Here is a 20,686-nt window from a genome sequence, read left to right as displayed (position 1 = left end):
CAGGAAGGGGGAGTGGTTCCATCCTAGAGCTCCAGCAGACCCCACAGTAGGAGCCCAGGGCTGGCACTTGGCCCTTGCTCTCCCAGCCAGCTGAGGCCTGTCCTGATCCCTGAGAATTGTTCAAATGCCTCCAGGAGACCAGTGCGGAGGGTGAGGCGGGTCCTTTGGAGGCCTCGGTGCCATCTCTTCTGGCTCTGGGGACTTCTGTGACATATTCAGTTACCCTACTTCTCATGAGGGCTCTTGCTTAACTATCTCAGAGAAAGGAACGTCCAGCTCCTTGAAAACCATCCACTTGCAGGAAATCCGTCAGTCAGTTTCACGGGGTCTTTGTGAACCAGATCGTGGAATGTGGGTGGGAATCTGAGTCCAGCCAGAAGTTATAAATAGAATCAGCAAGCCTCTTGCATCCATTCTTGCTGGCTGACCAATGAGAAACTGTGCCCTGTCACCGGGGTGAGTTCTTGAACCCACTTCTTTGGACCAGTTCAGTCACCAGGCGCCTCCATACCTCCTCCAGGGGCAGTGCAGGACGCCCACCCCAGGGCTGGAAAGCTCGGGGCTTGGCTGAACAATCTTTCACTTTGTATGTTAGCCTCTCCTTTCTTTGCTCACATCAGCCCTAGGAATGCGCCCCTCCCTTCTCCTTTGTCAGCTGTTTGGGAACAAACACAACAGCTAAGCTTCAGCTCTCTTGCTCCTGCTTGTTCTCCTCCCCCATACCTCCTGCCACCAGGGAGATGTGCTTCTTTTCTCTCTCCCTCCCTCCAACTGGCTGGCATCTCCGGGGAAGAGGCCTGCTCTTCTTTAATGAGCTGAAAATGTGATTAAGATGGGCCGCAATTGGGTCTGCACCCCCACCCAGGCAGGGTGAGGTCATGGATTGATGGAGCTGCGGCTGGAGTGCTCTCGCCAGACTCTGGCACCGCAGACAAGAGATGGAGGAAGATAGAAGGAGCTGCTGCCTGGCACTGGAGCCAGGGAGATGCTGGAAGTGTGCAAATGAGCTGACCATCTTTTTGTCTCGCTGCCAGAATGGTTTAGCAGAGAGCTGAGGAGAAGCCTTTTCGAACTGTTTGGCTAGTATTCACAGCTGGCCAATGATGATAGTTACAAGCACTTGAGTGCCTTCCTGCGTAATCCCATTTAATTTTATTTTGCATCAACCTTCTGCAGTAGGTATTTCTCTCTGAGTTAGGAGTTAAGTTCTGCGGTGAGTGACAGGACACCTAAAGTAACGACAACTTATGCAGTATAGAAGTTTATTTCTCTCCCATTGTAAAGAAGCTTGGAGTGGGAGGTCCAGGGCCAGTACAGGACCCCATGGTGTTGGGATCCAAGGTCCTTCTGTCTCGTTTCTCTGTTGTCCTCAGCATGGGGCTTCTACTTCATGGTCCTAGATGGCAGCTCAAGCCTCAGTCATCACAACCACATTCCAAGCAGTAGGAAGAGAAAGGATGGGGAAAGAAGTGCCCTTTCCTTTTGAGGGCACTTCCTGGAAGTTGCCCATGACCCTTCTGCTTATGTCCTACTGGGAAAAGCTTAGTCCCATGGCTACCCCAGCTGCAGGGGAGGCTGGGAAATGGGTTCTCACTTCCCAGTGGCTGTATGCCTAGGGGAAAACTGAAAACAGAGGCTCCTATGATGAAGAAAGAAGAGAACATACTGGGTCCCTTTCAATCTCTCCTGCACTCTCCCTCCTTAACAGGTGAGGAGACAGATGTGCAGAGAAGTGAGACGATTTTCCTAACGTCACACACACTGGAAGTGATGGGGTTGCGACTCCAGCCCACCCATGTTTCTAACGCATGTGCTGTATCCACTGTACTACACTGTCTTCTGACATGATTGTTAGGAAACAAGGCACGGAGGGCTGCATGCATCGAGGGCGAGGAAAACCTTGGGCACTGATTTGATGACAGGTGACTGGCCTGTGGGGTGGAATCAGGGTTTGAGTCCTGATGGTCACCCCTTCACTAGTGCAGCGGTTAGCAAACTGTGTAGTCCGAGGAACCCTTTCCCTCTTACAAATGATAAGGACTCAAAGAGGTTTGTTTATGTGGGTGATAGCTATGGATATTTACCATATTAGAGGTAACAACTGAAAAGTTTAAAGCATACTAATTCATTTAAAAATAATAAACGCATTATATTTAACATGAATAACATTTTTTAATAAAAAATAACTATACATTCCAAACATAAAAAAAGTTTCGGGAGAAGAAGGACATTGTTTCACAGTTTTGCAAATCTCTTTACTGTCTGGCTTCAGAGAAATCAGCTGATTCTCATATCCGTTTCTGCAGTCAGTCTGTTGTGACATCATACATCATGTAGCCTCTGGAAAATTCCGCTGTGCACTTAGGAAAGAATGAAAGCAAAAAGGACAGAGAAGATCTTAGTATTATTATGAACGTAGTTTTCACTTTGTGGACCCCTGAGAGGATCTTAGGAATCTGTAGGGGGTCCCCGGACCACATTTGAGAATCGTCGACCTAATAAATTCTTCACTCTCTCCATGCCTCAGTTTCAAATCTGAAAGACTGTGTTTATCTAGCCTTTCCCCGGGGAAGTTTGTGTTTTTCGAAGGCGTCTTCAGGCTTCTGAAGAGCTGGTTTTGGGAGGGGGTGATGATGTGTCCCTGAAGCGCTTTGTTGAGCTGGGTTAGGAGAGAGTGCGCTCAGCTGTGGAGGGAGGAGGGTTTGTGTCTGCCTTTCCCTAAAGCAGGAAGATGGGCAGACTCTGCGGAGGGCCTTCTGGCCTCGGGGCTCTGTGAGTCACAGCCTCCCATGGCTAGGCGGGGGGCGAGAAGCCAGAGGGGCTGCCCCAGCTCTCCAGGAGCTTGTCTCCTGCTGCTCTGCCCACCTGACACAGTGCCGTGTGTAACCATGCCCAGTTCCCAAGGAAGGGGGAGGTGGGTAGAGATGTGCCAAAATGCTGGATGGCTTGGGTAAAGTGAACACAAGTCCATTCACCAAATCCTAAAGCAGGTGGCGTAACCTGGGAATCAGAGAAAGCTGCCCATGAGAACTTCAGTGAGCGAGTAGCAAATGAAGGGTCTGCAGACTGGCATGGGCAGGAAACCTGAAGTTATCTGGAGAGTCTGGTTAGGTTTGTGATATGATAGGGGCCACAACTATCTGCCAAGACAAGCTGAGGCCACTCACCCATTAGCACGGTGCCCCAGGGCCAGCTGGGCCTTTCCTGTGGTGTCTTGGCAACACTGAGCTTCAGTCTCAGGGTTTGGTTCGACCCTAATTACCCTATTTCTCCTCCTGCCTGAACTTATGCTGTCGGCCTTGCCTGCGTGGCCGTCCTCCTGCCCTGAAGCCGAAGGCCTGTGTAGCATCCAGAGCCCAGCTCAGACTTCGCCTCCTTTCAGGAAGCCTTCCCTGGCATCTCAGATGCAGGTTCCTTCCAGCTGCAGTTGGCCGTGTCACTGGGGGGTCACCCTTACGTTGAGTCCATGTCTTCAGACTGTTCTGTGAACGTTCCCCACGGAAACACTTGGTTCAGGTAGATTGAAAGCTCCCTGAGAACTGGAGACTGTGACTTACACATCCTTGTCTTCGTCACTGGGGGGTTTGATCCAGCACTGCCTCATTGCCTAGTCTGTGCGCCCTGGGAATTAAGCTCCTGTCTTTGAAAAACTGCAGGGAAATGGGGGAGATGGCCTCAGAAATGGATAATCTCAGGACAAGAGTAGACGCACCAAGAGGGAGCATCTAACCCGGTGGGGTGGGGACACGGGGAACTGATCTGAGAAGCCTTCCTGGAAAAGGTGGCTCCTGAGCTGAGAGGTTGAGCAGGAGTTAGCTGGCCCGAAGCAGGGGGAGTTAGGGGAGGGCCATGGGGAGAGGAAGAGGGCCATGTTCCCTTGTTAGGCTTCGTGAGGCCCGGGGGAAAGTCTGCTTTCTGTTGTATCCTTTGTGCCTGGCACAGGGCAGCAAATTGAACACGGTGTCGGGAGCCGTTCAGGACGCCATCAGTGATGCAGGAGGTGGGGGTGGGGAGGCATGAGCTGGAGAGTTAGGCTGGGCTCAGATCGTGGCAGGCCTGGCCTTGCTGCCTCGCTAATGGGCCGGCGCTTTGCCCTCTAAGCTGGAGTGGGGCATAGTCAGAGTTGCCTTTGTATCAACCTAGACACACTGCTGGAGACCTAGAGGCCACACAGGCAAGGCTGGTTCAGCGAAGGTTTGGTCACCTCCTACTGGTCCGCGTCTTTACTCTTGGTCTGAGAGGACTTGATGTCGGCTCCATCTTGGACTGATTTCTCTGGAGGCGTCCTGTCTCGAGGCCTGGCCTGGCCTGGCAGGGCCACCTGGGCTAGCACGGGGAAGCCTGGGGGGCACTGACAGGGAGGCAGATGTGCCACCGAGCTGCAGCCACAGGCAGAGGGCAGCCCGGCCGCAGGGGTTGGCAGACATCTGGAAGTCCTGCCTGACCCTCAGACTGTGATCACTCTAGTAGGCCAAGGCTGAGAAGAGGGAGACTCGAGGGCAAGATGGGGGTACAGACTTTTCCTTTTGACTCTGCTGAGAAAGAAATCCTAGCCAGGTTTCAAGTGCGTACAGTAGAGGCCGAAGGAATTGTTCTAAGAAGGGAGGTGGTGTTTCTGCAGAAGTCCACTCCTATCCTGCAGGCAAATAAGCAGAAAACACCCTTCTTGCTAAGGCTTTCTATAAACCATTTAATACCTCAAGGGACCTCCCGGAAAATGTGCTGGAGCACTGTTCCCACTTTTCCTCTGAGCAGGAAAAAGATGAATGCGGGCCAGCTGGAGACAGGCCATGCTGGGCTCTGCCCACCGTTGCTCGGAGACGGGAGGGGACACCTGGGCTCCTGGGTCTCTCCTTTCCTCTGGCTCTACTGGGTCTGCTGGGGAGAGCCCTGGCGACCTGGTCCCTGTGCCTGAGGGAGTTGGTCCTGTGCAGGGACTGCTCCAAGCCACAGTCCTACAGCCCAGGTGATGGCAGCAGTCACTAGAAAAACCCTATAACATTGCCTTTTTAGAGTTATTCTCTGGTTCTAAATTGTGGGTAGGGAAGCAGGTAGGCAAGAGCCCAAGCCTCTGGCCCCCTTGGGGATGTCCTCAGCTGCCCCCAAGGAGTCCAGTAACCTCACTTTGTGGGTGTTTCTGATGGGATGGGGCAGGTGGTATGGCAGAAGGGAAAGAACCAGACGCTGGCCTCAGCGCAACTTGCCGGTGACGATGAAGATCTTTAGACCCACCTATTCTGAAGAAGAGCGGGACCCTGACCCATGCCCCACTGGAAAGAAACCTACTGTGTCCTGGGGGAGTGTGACCCTCCCAAATAAAAGATTAACAAGAGAAGCCCCTTTATTCACCATGGAGCCCCCAAGAGCCTAGTGAACTGATAATGTTGCCAGGGCAACCATTCATCCCTGTACAGCCCAGGGAGATCAAGATGGGGAAAGGGACAAAGGTGTCCTTCTGTCCTACTGGTGACATGCTCACCATTCTGGAGAATAAGCCTAATGGCAGGAGGGACAATGGAAGGGATCTCTCTGGTGGCCAGGATATCGATGATGATGATGATGATATGAGGTCCCCATTCATTAGGCTAAACCTTCTATGTGCATTATTTCATTCCATCTTCACTTCAGTCTTTTCAGGTAGGCACTGTCAGTATTAGCCCCATTCTACAGAGGAGGAGGGGTCAAGTCAACAGCCCAAGGTCACACAGCTAGCCTGTGGAAGGGGCGGAACTTGGATCGGGCTGTGAAGTCCCAACAAGTGCAGGGCAGGACTCCTCCTGGCATTGTCTCAGAACCCTCAGTTTCCCCTGTGTCAAGTGCTTAAGATGGCAAATGGAAGGATGGGTGTCATCACCTGAGACCTCACTGGTCACGGTACCTGTGACAGCAGTCTTCATTCATCCACTTGGCCCCATTCATGCTTGGCGCCAGGCTCTGTGCATCTTCACACCACCCACGAGGCTGTGCCTGTTGCTATTGTCCCCATTCACTCAAGGACACCCTTCTCCAACAAGAGGAGGAGATCTGCCTCAGTCCCCACCGCCAGGAAGTGGCAGAGCTGGGCTTAAGCCTGTACTTCTTCTCTAATTCACTTTAGGTGTGGAGTCTCCAACCCAGAGGGGTCACTCAGCAGGGCGGGTCACCGAGGGAGTGCTGCTCTCAGCAGTCTGCTCCCAGTGTGCAGAGCTGCTAACCGTGCTCGCCCGGGAGTCGGCCAGCTGCGGATCTGCAGTGCAGCGGCCTGGGCGGCTGCTGCTTTTCTGAGTCACAGAGGGAACCAGCCGTGCCCAACTTCTTGGGCCTGCTGGGCCCTAGACCTGCCCTGGATCCCCCCAGGGCCTGCGATGATCAAGGTGCGGCTGTAGCCTTCTGCCCTGCCTGCCTGGTTCTGATGGCAGAATCTGTGCAGCCTGGGCGGGGGGCAGGGTCCCAGTGGGCAGGACAGGGATGTCCCTGGGACCACAGCACGTCCCTGGTGCTGCCGGCTGGTTCTTGTGGATGGTGAGCAGCCCTGGGTGAGGTTTCCATTCCCCTAGGCTTTCTGTGGTGCCACAAAAGACGAGCTCCACCGGCTGGTTCCTGGCTTGCTCTGGCTGTACTTTGTACAGTTCCAGCAGACTGGATTTCCCTCTCCTCAAAACTGGTCATTTCTGTCTTCTTTTTTTTCTCACTGTCCCCTTTACGAACACTGATTTGCTCAGGTTTCCCCTTCAGGACTCAGCCCTCTGTTGAGATACTCTCGTCTTTCTTTTTGTCTGAAGTCCTTTCACTAACTGCTGGCCTCCGGTTGGAGAGCATGCCTCTGCATGAAGGAACCAATGCAGCCACTGGGGATCACTTATAGCGACAATACTGGATTGTGTCAGATCCAAGACATTGCCGATTCTAAGACACGTCCTTGCTCCATGTATCACTAAGAAGGAAAAAGCTGCCAATTAAAGCTGTGATTGTAAGATGCGCCCCAGTTTTTGAGATGTTAAACTGTGAAAAAGATGTGCATTTAGCATCATTAAAGCACAGAATGCAGAGATGTTTACAAATACAACACAGAGGAGTGTTTATACTACCGTGTTACAGGAGTGATCAGTGACAACAATTCCAAACCTGCCTTGCGTTATTGAGTTGAGGGTATCAACAAAGCGGAAATACCCCCAGATAGCCATCGCCTGGCAGTGTCTCCGGGACATTTCGTAGGATCCTAGCATGTCTTTTGCTGATGGGAACTGGTCCGAACTGGTCCCGGGAATCACCTCGGGAATGTGTGAAAAAAATGTATTGCTGAACAGCACCCGCAACGGACCGAGGTTAAGTCTCTGGCAAGGCCCGGGGATCTCGACTTCGTCAAACTCCTGTCCCACCTCCTTGTTTATAGTGGAGCAGACCGAGGTCAGGGAGGGGAGGTGACCAGGTCAGTGCAGAACAGGTGCTGGTCAGCATCCCTGGGCCCTGCGGAGTTCCGGTGAGCTCCAAGTCCAGCACTCCTTTCACTCTTCTCTCTGCTCTTTCCCTTCAGAGGATGCTGCCTGCGCCGCGGGCAGTCCCAGGGCCTTGCACTCTGCATTTCCAGGGCTCTGGGACATAGCTTAGTGTCGGTCCGTTTCCCCTAGCAGGAGTCCAGTAGCTTTCCTTTGAGGATGGACTGTTTAATTGGACAAATGTTGATAAGCACCTACTGGGAGCCCCACACCGTCTCGGTGTGCGGGGCATCCTTGGTTTCCAGGCAGGGCTAGGTCTCCACAGCGCCACCCTCAGGGAGACACTATGCGAATGCACCCAGGAGCCAGGGCCGCCTGGCTGCGCCTTTGCTGAGGTAGCATCTCGTTCCTGCAGGACATGTGGGAGCAGTGCCAACTTCTGAAGACTGTCTCGGTGTTTGCCCGCTGCCACCCGCTGGTGGACCCTGAACCTTTCGTGGCCCTGTGTGAGAAGGCGCTGTGCCCGTGTGCCCAGGGGCTGCAGTGCTCTTGCGCTGCCCTCCTGGAGTATGCGCGGGCCTGCGCCCAGCAGGGGATGGTGTTGTATGGCTGGACGGACCACAGCGCGTGCCGTAAGTCAGGGTTTCCTCCCCGCTGGGAGGTGCTCTGGGGTGGGGGCTGAGTGGTGTCTGTTCTGGGGTGTCACTCAGGAAGCTTTCGGGCTGTGTCACGCTCATGTGCCTTTACCACATCCCCTACCCCCCAGCCAGCCAGTGCCTGCCAAGCCGCCACGTCCCTGAGCCCGGTTCCTGCCCTGCTGCTGCCCTCTGCCACCTGGTCATAGACCACTGGCCTGCAGAGGGAGTCCCCTCCCTTAAAAATGGGAGAGAGGCTTGAAAGACCTTGCCAAGTTTCCCGTGTCATTTCTCCTCTCTTGCTTCCCCGTGACTCCCCCAGGAAATCCATCTCCTGGACTCGAAAACGTGCTCCGCCTCCGACCAGAATCTCAACAGTTGTGCAAATCATTTAATGTCCACTGACTGCCTGTCTGACTGGACAAGCAGTAGCAAGTTGGCCAGCCTGTCCCCAGGGGTGATCGTGGAGATCTGGGCTGGCTTTGGTTAAGTTCTTCCCTTTCATTAAACCAACCTTCTCTCCTCCAGGCATGATGCTCCCCATTCCTTTCCCCTTACTTCCTGGTGCCTGTGGTTTTGATCTTCTAATCTCATGGATCCTAGTCATTGTCATTGTCATCATCCCCAAATTATCACGATTAAGGTGGAGCTTCCGGGGTCACCTTGCAAGAAGCCTCCTCCCTCTCTAGACCTTCCACGTGTACATGCACAGCCAGTTTGCAATAATTTTGCAGATCGTCTGGACTGATAGAGACCGGAGAGCAGGCCAAATGTTTACACTATGCACACCTTTTCCAGTTTGTGTTTTTTTTAGCTTGTAAATGTGAGGCTTTCATCTTTGCTCTGGGGGTGTGAGAAGGGTGGTTATTAGCAGCTGGGTTCTCCTCTGTAAGGCGGAGTGGCTGTTTTTTTGGTTTTTGAAGGTGGGGTCAGGAGTACCTGAGGTGTCTTGGAGGAGAGGGGGTTGGGGCACTTGTTTGGTGTTGTGAAGCCCAGTAAAGAGGGTTGGCATGTTCCGGTCCTTCAGATGGCCTGAGCGTCAGTCGGCCCCGGGGTGGAGAGGGAGAGGAGAGTCAGTCCTTGACCCCAGGGAGCGAGGCCAGCAGGGAGCACAGATGCTGAGGTGATAAGCTCTGAAGGCAGTCCTGTTCCACAGTGGGATTAAATACGGGATGACTGTCACCGTGCGGGGAAAGTAGGCGTGAAGGAGTGTGCCCCGCGCCGGGTGGGGCATTTGACAGGGGCCAATCTCATCAGGAAGAGGAGCCCTTAAGAGCAGGGATGTGATGGAGGACACTATCACCCCCTGCTTGGTCCCAGGAGGCCATTCATTTTCAGCCCAGCAGAGTTTGGTATCACCTGGAGAGGGTTTTAGGTGAAAGAGACAGAGGAGAGAGGAGCAAAAACATGCAGGTTGTTCACGAAGAGCAGATGACCAAGGGGAAGGGGTGGTGGTCCAGGGGACCCCACTGAGTCTTAGTCAGGGCTTCTTGAGCTGGAAGATGTTCTTTCAGGGGAGGGGCAGTTGGGTGGGGCGGGCTTGGAGGGGATGTTGGCCACTGGGGTGCCATTGGGGTGGAGATGGCCCCTGGGGCCCTGAAGACAGAGGACAAAGAGGGCACGGAGGCTCTGTGTACAGCGTGGCTGGTGACATGCTGCCCTGGAGCGAGCTGCCCTGGAGGGACCACTGGTTTTCTGTTTCAGGACCGGCCTGCCCTGCTGGCATGGAGTACAAGGAGTGTGTGTCCCCTTGCACCAGAACCTGCCAGAGCCTTCACATCAATGAAGTGTGTCAGAAGCAATGCGTAGATGGCTGCAGCTGCCCTGGTAATGAACTTCCCACTTTATTTACAGATCTGAGACCTTGCCAGTGCCCTTGGCTTGGGGAAGCCAGATGAAGGCCACTTGTGTTTATTCCCCTTTGCTGAAATCAGAGGGCTTTTATTTCTTTTTTAAAAGTCTTTGTACAGAGGGATCAGGATTGAGCTCGTATTTATTTTTAATTTACGTTTTCCTGTTGTGTGTACTGTATCCATGAAATCACGTGTGACTAAGGAATAGAAGGATGGTCTGGGCTCCAACAGTAGGTTTGTCTGGGGAGCACAGGTCCCCATCTGAGCTGCGGCTTTGTTTTCTTAGTTGAGTGTCAGGGAACTGGTCTGGGAGAAAGATGTTTTAAAACGTTTCCTGGGTTTGCCATGAGAGCTCAGCTGAAGAGGAGCTTTGCATTGGAATGTCTTTCTCGGGAGAGACTTTGTGAGCTTTTGGTGAAAAAGTCTGTTTAATTATTGAGGGTGAGTCCTGTGCGTTTCGACTCATGCCTTCCCTCCTGGAAGACCTTGCACTAAACTCTTGCCTGCATTTCCTCATCTGTGGAATGGAGGTGAATAATCTTCCCCCTCTCTCCCATGGCATTAATGTGAAAGGGAAACGTCCCACAAGTTCCCTGTGCTTCCTGGAAGAAGCCCTCGGCCTAGACTCACGGCTTCCCTACTGCAAGACCTTGAACAAAAGTCTCTCCCTCATTTCTTCACCGGTAGAGCGGGGACTAACAATTCCCTCCCTCATGTGGCACTAATGTGAAAGGTGAACGTCACGCAACCAGTTCTTTGAACTTCCTGGAAGGAGCCCTAAATAACGATCACCCATGGGGATTCTAGAGTTGTGAGTTGAGTAATCTTGATGACAAGGCTGAGTCTTTGCCTCAATGCCCTTGACCCCAGAGGGACAGCTCCTTGATGAAGGCCGCTGCGTGGAAAGTGCTGAGTGTCCCTGTGTGCATTCTGGGAAACGGTATCCTCCAGGCGCCTCCCTCTCACAAGACTGCAACACCTGGTAATTGGGGCTGCGCGGTGTGGTCTGGGCGAGCTGCCAGGGGCTCCTTCAGCTCCTGGGAGGGGAAGCTGGGGCAGCAGAGGTGGCGGCAGGTGGAACAGGAGCTGGCCTGGGCTGAGGGCGAAGAGGTTGAGATGGGGGGTGGTTTGGGGAGGAGTGTGGAAATCAATGATAGGGAGCAAGAATTACATTACAGATACGCCCAGGGGAGGTGGAGGGTCAGGGAGAGAAGGACTCTACATGCACACAACGTCTCTAGCTTTCCTCTCACACTGTGCTTTAATAGATGACTCTCTCTCCCTGAACAGGGACTATATGACGATCACCAAGCCACATGCGATTCTTCTCTCCTTGAGATCGTTTAACTACTGGGTGGAAGGAGGCAGCTGTGCCCAGCCGGGGCTCAGCAGGCTGCCCTCCATGGCTCTTTGCAGTTGGCCAGGGCTGCTTAGTTCAAGGCATTTCCTCAAGAAGCTCCTCTGGAAGTTTCCTCTGGCTAACTTTGCCGTGCCTTGCACATGAGGAAAGAACTTCTCGCTTCATCTCCAGACCTCTTGCCTCTGCTGTCTTTCCTGTTGCAGTCTTCCAGGAGTCTCCGTGGGCTGCCCAGCGTGGTTCTGGGTGTGACCCTCTCTGCAGCCCTCCCTCCCTCTCTGCCCCAGCTGTGTGTGTGTAGGAGTTTGCCTGCTTAGTGCCTGGGTGGATTTTCAGGGGCAGTGGATCCTCTAGGGTTTTTTCTTCTATCTCTGTCAGGGTTTCATCCCCTTGGCACTATCTCTACAATTCCTCTGTGGCCAAGCCCTGGCTGGTACACCTTTAACCTCATGAAGACGCCTCTAGCATAAGCTCCTTCCTCTCTCAGATCCCTTCCTTTGGGGGCTGTGTACCTGTGATGAGCTCTAAACCCCTCGTGTCTCTGTGTTTGCAGAACTACCCATGACCTGTGCTTCTCTCCCCAACAGCATTTGCCGGAATAGCCTGTGGATCTGCAGCAACGAAGAGTGCCCAGGTAGGGGATCTTTCGGTCATTCCCTCCCTGCTCTGAGTGGAGAGGCAGGTCCTCCCTTGCAAGACCGGGAGGGCCACACGTCAAGGCACGGAGAAGGTGGCCTCTCTGCACAGGCTGCGTACAACCCCCGACCACAACTCTGGTCTCAGACACCAGCTGTGCTCACCGCTGGTGGGCCAGCAGGGGGAGGCCCTGCAGTTGCTGAAAGGGGAGAATGCACCTGGGCTAAGGTCTTAGTGTCTTTTTCTCATCACCTGTTTGCGCAGAGGATTAGGTTGAATGAGCTGTAAGAACTGTACAGTCATGGTTGACTAAACAAAGATGATGCAAATCCTTTGGAAAATTAAGAGGAAGTAGAGCCTGGTAATTTTTTAAACTTGAAGTGAGAATTTTCTGGAGTGCCTGATATGAAGATCTTGGCATAGTCTAAGAGCTAGGAAAATTAGGCCACCAAATGTTTCCCCCTAGCTTGTTCATACCCTGGAAAAATCTGTTTAGGAAAAGTTGCCTTATAATCCCTGCCCTTCACTTTCTCCTCTGTTTGGCCCTAGCCCTATTCTATTTACTGCGAACTTTGCCCCCGTGAAGCTCCCTTGTGCCTCAGCCCCAGGGCCCAGCGCTTCTCCTGATGGTTTCCCCTTTGTGGTCACTCGTGGTATTTGCTATGTGTTGGGCGCTGTGCTAAGCAGTTTGCATATACCACCTCATCACAACAACCTATGAGGCAGGGACAATTTATTCTTGTTTTACAAAAGAGTAAACAGACTCAGAGAGGTTAAATGACTTGCCCAAAGTCACACAGCTGCTAAGAGACAGAGAAGGACTCAGTCACAACTGCCTGACTTCTACTTTTGCCCTTCCACTAGCTCTCCTTCCGAGGCCTTGATCTGTCCCTTTGCAGGAGGGTGTTAGCCATTCTTCACGAGGTCTGGAGACGGCCTGCATTTAGTTAAAGACCAGCTTGGCCTCCGTTCACACACTGGATGGGTCCACACTACTGCTTGGGTCCCCATGTTAGTCGAGTGCAATAAAAAACTGCAAAGCAGACAACCAGACGACAGGCTCCCCTCCCCTTGGTCCCAAGAGGCCATGTTGACTTTGGTGGGCTGGGAGGCGTTGAGCTTGGATACCAGGGTTCATATTTTGGGTCTATGGCTTTAGGGTCACTTTGGACCTTACCCAGGGCCTGCTATACTGGGAAAATTCTGAAACTAGATGGAAAGTGGACACTACAGCTAGATCAATTAGTCTAGCCCCAGGATGACCAGACAACTAGTTTATCTTCTGCGCAATTCTTGAAGGAAGCACGAAGGACAAAAGATTGCTCTTGCAAGTGATATCAGTGCTCCAATTTAACATAATCATACCCTATGAAAGACCTAAGGAGCCCTTTGAAAGACCTATGAGGTTGCTTCAATTAACCTGTGAAAAAAAGAAATATCTAAAGAATAAGCACTCGTTGTATAAGATCTGTGAACCACAGTGAATGGAATTAGGAATTCAACTTATTTTGTTTTGTCAGATTGACTACCAGATTAGGAATTCTTAACAACCACTTTCTATAGGGAGGGTCTTCCCTCCATTCATCCCTCTATCCATCCATCCATCCATCCATCCATCCATCCATCCATCTTCCCTCTTCCCTCCATCCATCCATTCATCTAACCCTTCCTCCCTCCCTCCATCCATCCATCCATCCATCCATTCATCCATCCATCCAACAATTATTTGAATACACACTGTGTACATGATGGAATGCTTGGTCTGGGGAGACAATAAAATCCCCTGGTCTTCAATTCAAAATATAGAAGATAGCTTTGCTAAGGATGCAAGAAATTTTCTTCATGCCTCAATGGGAACGTAACCAGTTCTAACCCTGTGGACTACTGGGTGATTTGATATTTTGTCAACAAAACTACTAAGCTCTTGCTCTGCATACTCAAAGCCTCTCGACCCTCTTTCTAGTTCTGGAGTTTAATTTATTATTGTGTTCCAATCCATTTCTACCTACAGCAAACAGGTATACCATCACACATCACTTAATGATGGGGCTATGTTCAGAGAAATGCGTTGTTAGTCAATTTTGTGTGAACATCATAGAGTATGCTTACACAAACCTAGATGGTATAGCCTACCACACACATAGGCTGTATGGTACTAATCTAATGGGACCACTGTCATATATGTGTGGTCTGTGATTGACTGAGATGCCATTACGTGGTGCATGACTGTATTTCTACAACTTGACATGATTCAGCTGGCAGTGGGGCTGTCTTATGCCCCCAGTATGATCATTGCTGGTAAAGCTTCTGATGGGAAGGCTCTGGAAGGGTATATAGTTGGCTCTGTTGTAAAACAAAGAGCAGGCTGGGGCTTCTCCACATTCCCTGGAGGAGCTGACATTGTGAGTCTTATAAATAGAGAGCTGGGTTTTGATTCTCCGGAATAAGATGAGAGTATATTAGTTGTCTATTGCTGTGTAACAACTTACCCCCAAACTTAGTAGTTTCAAACAACAAACATTTATCATCTCAGAGTTTCCTTATGTCAGGAATTTGGGTGTGGTTAGCTGGGAGCTTCTGGCCCAAGGTCTCTCAGGAAGTGGCAGTCAGGCTACTGTCTGGGGCTGTGGTCTTATCTGAAGGCTCCACTGGGGCTGAGGGGATCACTGTGAAGCTCATTCATGTGACGGTTGGCAGACCCTGGTCCCTCACCGTGTGGACCCCTCTGTGGGGCTGCCTCATGACACGACAGCTGGCTTCCTCTAGGGTGAGTGACCTCAGAGAGGGTGAGGGAGAGCAGCCAACAGAAGCCACCGTCTTTTGAAAACCTAACCTCTGAAGTGACATCCTTCACTCTCCTGTATTTTATTCACTAGAAACAAGTCAGTGTGTCCAGTCTCCACTCAGGTGACGGCGTCATACAAAGAGATGAATACAGATGGTGGAGACCATGGCGGGGCATTTTAGAGGCTGCCTAGCACAGAAGATGTTGGGTATGGGTGGTGGGAGGGAGAAAATTTCCCCGGGGGGAGCACAGTCTGTATGGGGAGGGGTGGAGCTTCTGTGACTTTAGGCTTTCCTTGCTCACTGCTCACCTCTCCTCTGGTTAGGAGTTAGGGCAGCCCCCCGCAAAGCTGTGGTTTCCCCATTTCCTGGGGACTTCCCTTTCTGTACCTCTGAGCCTTTCCTCCCTTCTCTGCAAAGCGTGCTGCCCAGAGACGCTCTGCTCGTTCAATTCCCATTGGACAATGACTTTTTGGTTGGGGTCAACGCCGAAGAAAGGGTTCCTGTTAACGGGGACTGTTCCTCCAACAGATAAAGCTCTGGTTATAGAATTTCAAACTCCTGCCAGAAGAGTGCAGAAGGTACTTTTCTGGAGCTGGGAAGATGTGAGTGGAAGGCTTCTCATTAGTGGCCCGAATCCTATGAGCGTGGAAAGGTCACATAGTCTTAGGGCTGGAGCCTGGGCTGTGGATTTGGTGGCCCGCTGGGATTCCACTTCCCACCGCTCACTACCTGGGCGGCAAACTGCTTAATTGTTGGCAGCATCAGTTTCCTAATCTGTAAAATAGGGGTGAAGACAGCATCTGCATCCCTTGGCAGCTGTTGTTACCTGGCACACAGCAAGCACTCAATAAGTGTTAGCTGTCTCCATCTTCACAGCTGCGGCTGTTTCATTTAGCAGGAACAGGAGGACTGGACACAGGCGCAAAGGAACCTGGAATGGGGAGAGGCGGTGTGAGGTGGGGGGCGGCTGGGGCAGGTGGGGCAGGGGTGGCAGGAGGGTAAGAGAGCTGGAGCCTTCCTCGGGCTTGGCGGGCTGAGGGGTGGGCAGGGCGTGGGGAGGAGGCCCAAGGACCTGCCTGGTCTGGTGTAGCTTGTTCCTCATTTGGTTTGGGCTAATTTCTGATGCATTCTAGCACAGCCCTGTAATTCAACCTTGGGATTCCAGCTGTCTGTTCTGAAGCCTCCAGGAAGGAAGACAAAGCTCTTCCCTGGCTAACAGAGACAGCGATGAGTAACCAGGGCCGATGCCTCTCCAGGAAGACATGTCTCCAGGGACCTGGGCTTGCTTGGGGGATCTGACCCTCCCTGCCCATGGAAAGTCTCCCGTGGCCCACCCCGGCCCATGTGAGGTTTCTGGAGTCACACCAGACCTTGTTCAGGCCAGGCCAGCGCATCCGCTTTCATAGGCAGGGCTCTCCTCCGCTCAGGCTCCATATCCAGACCCAGTTGTATTTATACCCCTTGGCACATGTGCCCAGGATCGGGATGACATGAGGCTTGGCCTTAAAGATTTGGCTTATGAGAAGCTGCAGGAGCCCCCCATGAGGCAGTGCTGGGTTGTGTCAAGTGCTCTGGGCTCTGGAGGCGGACAGAATGCCCACGTCCTGTTTGACCACTTTGGGGCCTTGGGCGAGAGTTTCTCTGTGCTTTAGTTTCCTCATCTGTAAAGTGGGGATGACAGCGACCACCTCACGGGAGCAGGAAATGCAGTGGTTCCCATGGAGCACTTGGCAATGCATCTCGCATATTTGGTGGAGATTACGTTACTGTGATTTAGAGGCAGGCGTTGGTGAAAATTTACGTCGGGAGGAAGTCTGAGTTGCTCTGCTCTAGGCCTGTGGGCTGGCGTTTCTGCAGCCACGTGGAGAAGGACGGCAGCAAAGGAGCCGAGCAGAGCAGCCCCATCAGGACCCACTCACTGCCAACACAGTGTTTGTGCAGAAGAGGTAATGTGTTTCCATCAGTTGAGAGAGATCTTTATTCATGTAGGAGTGGATCTGTTTAACTTCTAGCTGTTGTGCTTTTCATGCTATTTTAAGAATTACCTGCTTGTCATTCATTCATCAAACTTTTACTGCCCACTTGCTGTGTCTGGTGGTGGGCCAGCTCTTTGTTGGGGGCTGCCTTTAGCTGATCAACCGACTGACTGGGAACGTCCTGGGTTCCCTCTCTGGCCAGACGATGGGTGAGCACTGTCATGTGGCCCATTGTTCTGGCTACTGTTCCAGCTCCCGGAGCCAACTGCAACCCAGCAGCTCACCCATCCACGTTCCTGGGTTTCCTGTGCTTGCAGCTCCATCCCTCAATTGTACCAGGGAGATAAGCTAAATATAATATTTAGACTTCTGATTCCTGAGGAACTTTGGAACACAGACCAATGAGGGGCAGAGCAGGAAATCAGATCGGAGGATTAGATTCCAGCCCTGAAAGTTTTGCTTTCGAATGTTCGCACATTTTCTCGTTGACCTGTCTTTTCCTGGGCATTGTCAAAGATAATGGGAGTCCAACTTCTTACTCAGATAAGAGTGCTCTTGAGAAAACAGAGGAAGGTTGGGGGAAGAACTCCCACCTATTTTACTGCAGATGGGTCAAGACATTTGACACAAAGGGCCACCTCACTCTGTTTATAGAATGATAGTGGGTTCTGAGAAACGGCCATCAGAAGAAGGCTTTCCTGTGACATCAGCGGCGTTGGGCTCCAGCACATTCACAGTCAGCGGTGACTCTGGCCCCCACCTCATTGCCCGTTCTGTTCTGACTTCCACAGACAGTGACCCCTCACTCCTGCCCCTCTCGGAGGGCCATGCAGTGGGAAGGCATGATCTATTTTTACTCACAACACTTCTGACCCCAAACTCAAAGACGTGGGTTTTTTTTTCTCTGACTTTCTGGATACCAACCGAGTGTCCTGCAATTCAATTCAATTCTGGCACTTCCTGGAGTTAGTGTAGACCCCACGAGACTGCCTGCACCTCAGATACCAATCACAAGTATTGGGCCCCAGGGTACCCACTTCTCTCTGACTTGGCTACAAGTTGGGGGTTCCCACAATGCCCTCTTTAGGTTGACAGTTTGCTAGAACGGCTCACAGAACTCAGGCAAACACTTTACTCACTATTACGGGTTTATCATCAAGGATATTGTAAAGGATACAAGTGAGCCACCAGATGAAGAGGTCCACGAAGGGTCCTGAGTGCAGGAGCTTCTGTCCCCGTGGAGTCGGGATGTACCACCCTCCTGGGGAGGATGAACCTCACGGTGAACATGTAGATATGTTCACCATCCAGGAAGCTCTCCAAACCCTGTTGTTTAGGGGTTTTTATGGAGGTTTTATTTTGTAGGCGTGATCAATCACTCACTCAATCTCTGGCCGCTCTGCCCCCGCTGGAGGTTGGGGGATGGGGCTGGAAGTGCCAGTCCTCTGGTCATGCCTTTTCTTTCTGGTGAGCACTGCCATCCTGAAGCTATCTGGGGACCCATCAAGAGTGGCTTCATTAGAACGAAAGATACTGTCAGCCAAGAAATTCCAAGGGTTTTAGAAGCTCTGTGTCAGGAATCAGAGACAAAGACCAACTCCATATTTCTTATTATCATGGAAGGTGATGCTAATAGAATGATCTGGGTCCTCCCTACTTCTTCCTAATTTCTTCTGGGCTGAGCATGCTCTCCTGGCCGATGCCATCCTTGAAGGGGTCAGCTGCCCTTGGGACCAAGCAGAGAGACACTCATCATAACCTGGGGCTACTCAGCCCCACCCCCGCCTTCTGACACATGCCAGAGACAGGGCCATGCCTGGATCCAGAGCTATGAGGTCTGGTCTGGCCCCTGACTGTGCCGGCGGTGCTTTTTGGGGCAAGTATGGGCATGAGGTGGGAGGCAGTGGGGGCCTGTGTGGCTTGGCTTTGACGGATGGGAAGCTGGGATCTCCCTGTGGCCTTTGGGGACCCCTGACTGTGTGGCAGGGCCCGGCATCAGGACCTGGAGTTGGGCCTAGGTGGGACTGGCTGTAGGCCCCTTCTGGGGGATTAGAGCTGGGACAAGATGTCTGTGCTGTTTGGAGGTCAGGAGTTGAGTCGGGGCGGAGGGCCCTCTACTTAGAGACAGCCGTGGTGTGTGTACATATTTGTTTTTCTATGGAGTAGAAGGCAAAGATGAGAGGAAATACGTAAAGGGAGGTTGGAAGGGATCCAGATGCCTGTTTCAGCTTCAATGGGTCCATTGTGAGCCCTGGCGATGGGGTTGCCCTGAGCTGGGGTGGGGCTGACGGGGAATCACTGGAGACGTTGGCAGACAGCCCGCCTCATGGGTGCTTCCCAGGATGTGTGAGCTCTGGGCCCAGGTGCATTGGGCCAGCAGTAGGGGGCCTGGGCTGGCGCCTGGGGGAGGATGGAGTGGTGGTTGGGTGAGGGGTGAGTTGAGGGCCCTGGGCAGCTGGGAGACGAAGGGGAGTCCTCACACCCCCACAGATGTGTCAGCCTGGGCTGGGGAGCTGGCCTGGGCGGTGGTGAGATCATGGACAGATGGCCTCTTGGCCCCTCATTGGCCCCAACTGAAGTCACAGCATCGACTTGCCCATGGGGAGGCCTTAGAGCCACCCCTCAGCTGAGGGGGTGAGGATGGGGTTGCAACCTCTTCACTGCCGAGCTCAGAGAGCTCCCTGCCTCACCTCTCCGTCATCATCCCTCTGGGTGCCCTTCTGCCCGCTCGCCTGCAGGGCTCTCCCTGGTGGGCTGCGTCCAGGAACCCCCACAGTGCTGGTGCGGGGCAGGGCTCTCCCTGGACTGAACACTCTGCAAGCTCCTCGCGCCTGACCCCTCGGAGCCAGACCCATGGGAGCAGCCGTGGGGAAGGCTGGGAGCCGAGCGAACCGTGAGCCAGGAGCTGCAGGTTCTGGTCCAGGCTCCACCACCGGCTGGGTGTGGCTCTGGCACATCCCTTAGTTGCCCCGTCAGTAAAATGAGGGTTGAACTGAGTGATCCAGCTCTGACCTCTCACAGTTTGAGGAGTGGCGCCTGACTTGGGGTCCTCCTGTAGCAGACGTTTCTAGACCAGTGTGGGGAAAGGACGTCTGTGGCGTGTTGGTGAGAGGGCCTCAGCTCCTCCATGCGTTCCTCCTTTGCTGCCCCCAGGAGACCTCCTCACCTCCTCCCGTCCTTCCCCCTTTCTGTGTCCCTCCAGGGGAATGTCTCGTCACAGGACAATCCCACTTCAAGAGCTTTGACAACAGATACTTCACCTTCAGTGGGGTCTGCCAGTACCTGCTGGCCCGAGACTGCCAGGACCACTCCTTCTCCATCGTCATAGAGACCGTCCAGGTGAGCTCTGCCGGCCGGCCGAGCAGGAGGCAGCTCGAGGAGCTGGCCGCAGCCAGGGTGAGAGGGAGCTCCCTGGGGCAGCATGGGCAGCTCCTTCCTGCGTAGCAGGGAGGCCCCTTCTTCCAGACTTCAGTTAGCCCTCATTCTTCCGGAAACCCAGCCCATCCTCTATCCCTGGATGAGGTAGAAGGCGTCCTGCCACCCGTGATGCACACTCAGGGGCCTCAGCTCCACACCCAGGAGAAGCAGCCCCTTCAGCTCTAGTCTATTGTCCCTATGGCTAAACCTCTGCTGTTTGGAGCTGGGGGTGACCGGGGTGGGGACAAAGAGGGTCTGTCTCCTTAACTGAGCTGCTGAGGTGCACGTGTGCACTCCTTTCCCTGGGGAACGGAGCAACAGGTAGATAGAGAGCACAGGCCCCGAGGATGAAGTCCCTGATTCCCTTTGGAACAAGAAGCACCAGGAACAAGAAGATGAGCTGGAGGCCTGGAGTCCCTTAGAAAAGAGCAGCCCGGGGTGGGAAAGGGGGTGGGAGACACAGGAAGATGGGCAGGGGTGAGGGCCGGGCTCGGGTTCTTTTGGTTGGAACCTCCAGGCGCCCCATTCAGAGGTCCTTCTGTGAGAATGCACTTGTTCTGCGTGAGAGACCAGAGGCCATCTGGGGCTGGGGTCTTTCTCAAGTAAATGG

The 20,686-nt window shown here is 53.0% G+C and overlaps 1 protein-coding gene across 2 annotated transcripts in view; it reads left to right on the top strand.

Annotated features, from left to right (window-relative positions):
* The window catches only part of VWF (von Willebrand factor), a 184,595-nt gene that overhangs the window by 62,563 nt on the left and 101,346 nt on the right, over positions 1–20,686 (top strand). For both annotated transcript variants that reach the window (XM_070620571.1, XM_070620570.1), the window contains 5 exons: positions 7,831–8,047; positions 9,755–9,877; positions 10,774–10,885; positions 11,848–11,894; positions 19,862–19,998. In XM_070620571.1, coding sequence (XP_070476672.1) covers positions 7,831–8,047; positions 9,755–9,877; positions 10,774–10,885; positions 11,848–11,894; positions 19,862–19,998 — 636 coding nt within the window. The remainder of the gene's footprint in view (positions 1–7,830; positions 8,048–9,754; positions 9,878–10,773; positions 10,886–11,847; positions 11,895–19,861; positions 19,999–20,686) is intronic.

This window comes from Equus przewalskii, chromosome 5 (assembly GCF_037783145.1).
Source record: "Equus przewalskii isolate Varuska chromosome 5, EquPr2, whole genome shotgun sequence".
In the NCBI taxonomy this organism is placed as follows: Eukaryota; Metazoa; Chordata; class Mammalia; order Perissodactyla; family Equidae; genus Equus; species Equus przewalskii.
Note: the sequence above shows the minus strand (reverse complement) of the source record. Positions and strands in the feature narration are given on the sequence as shown.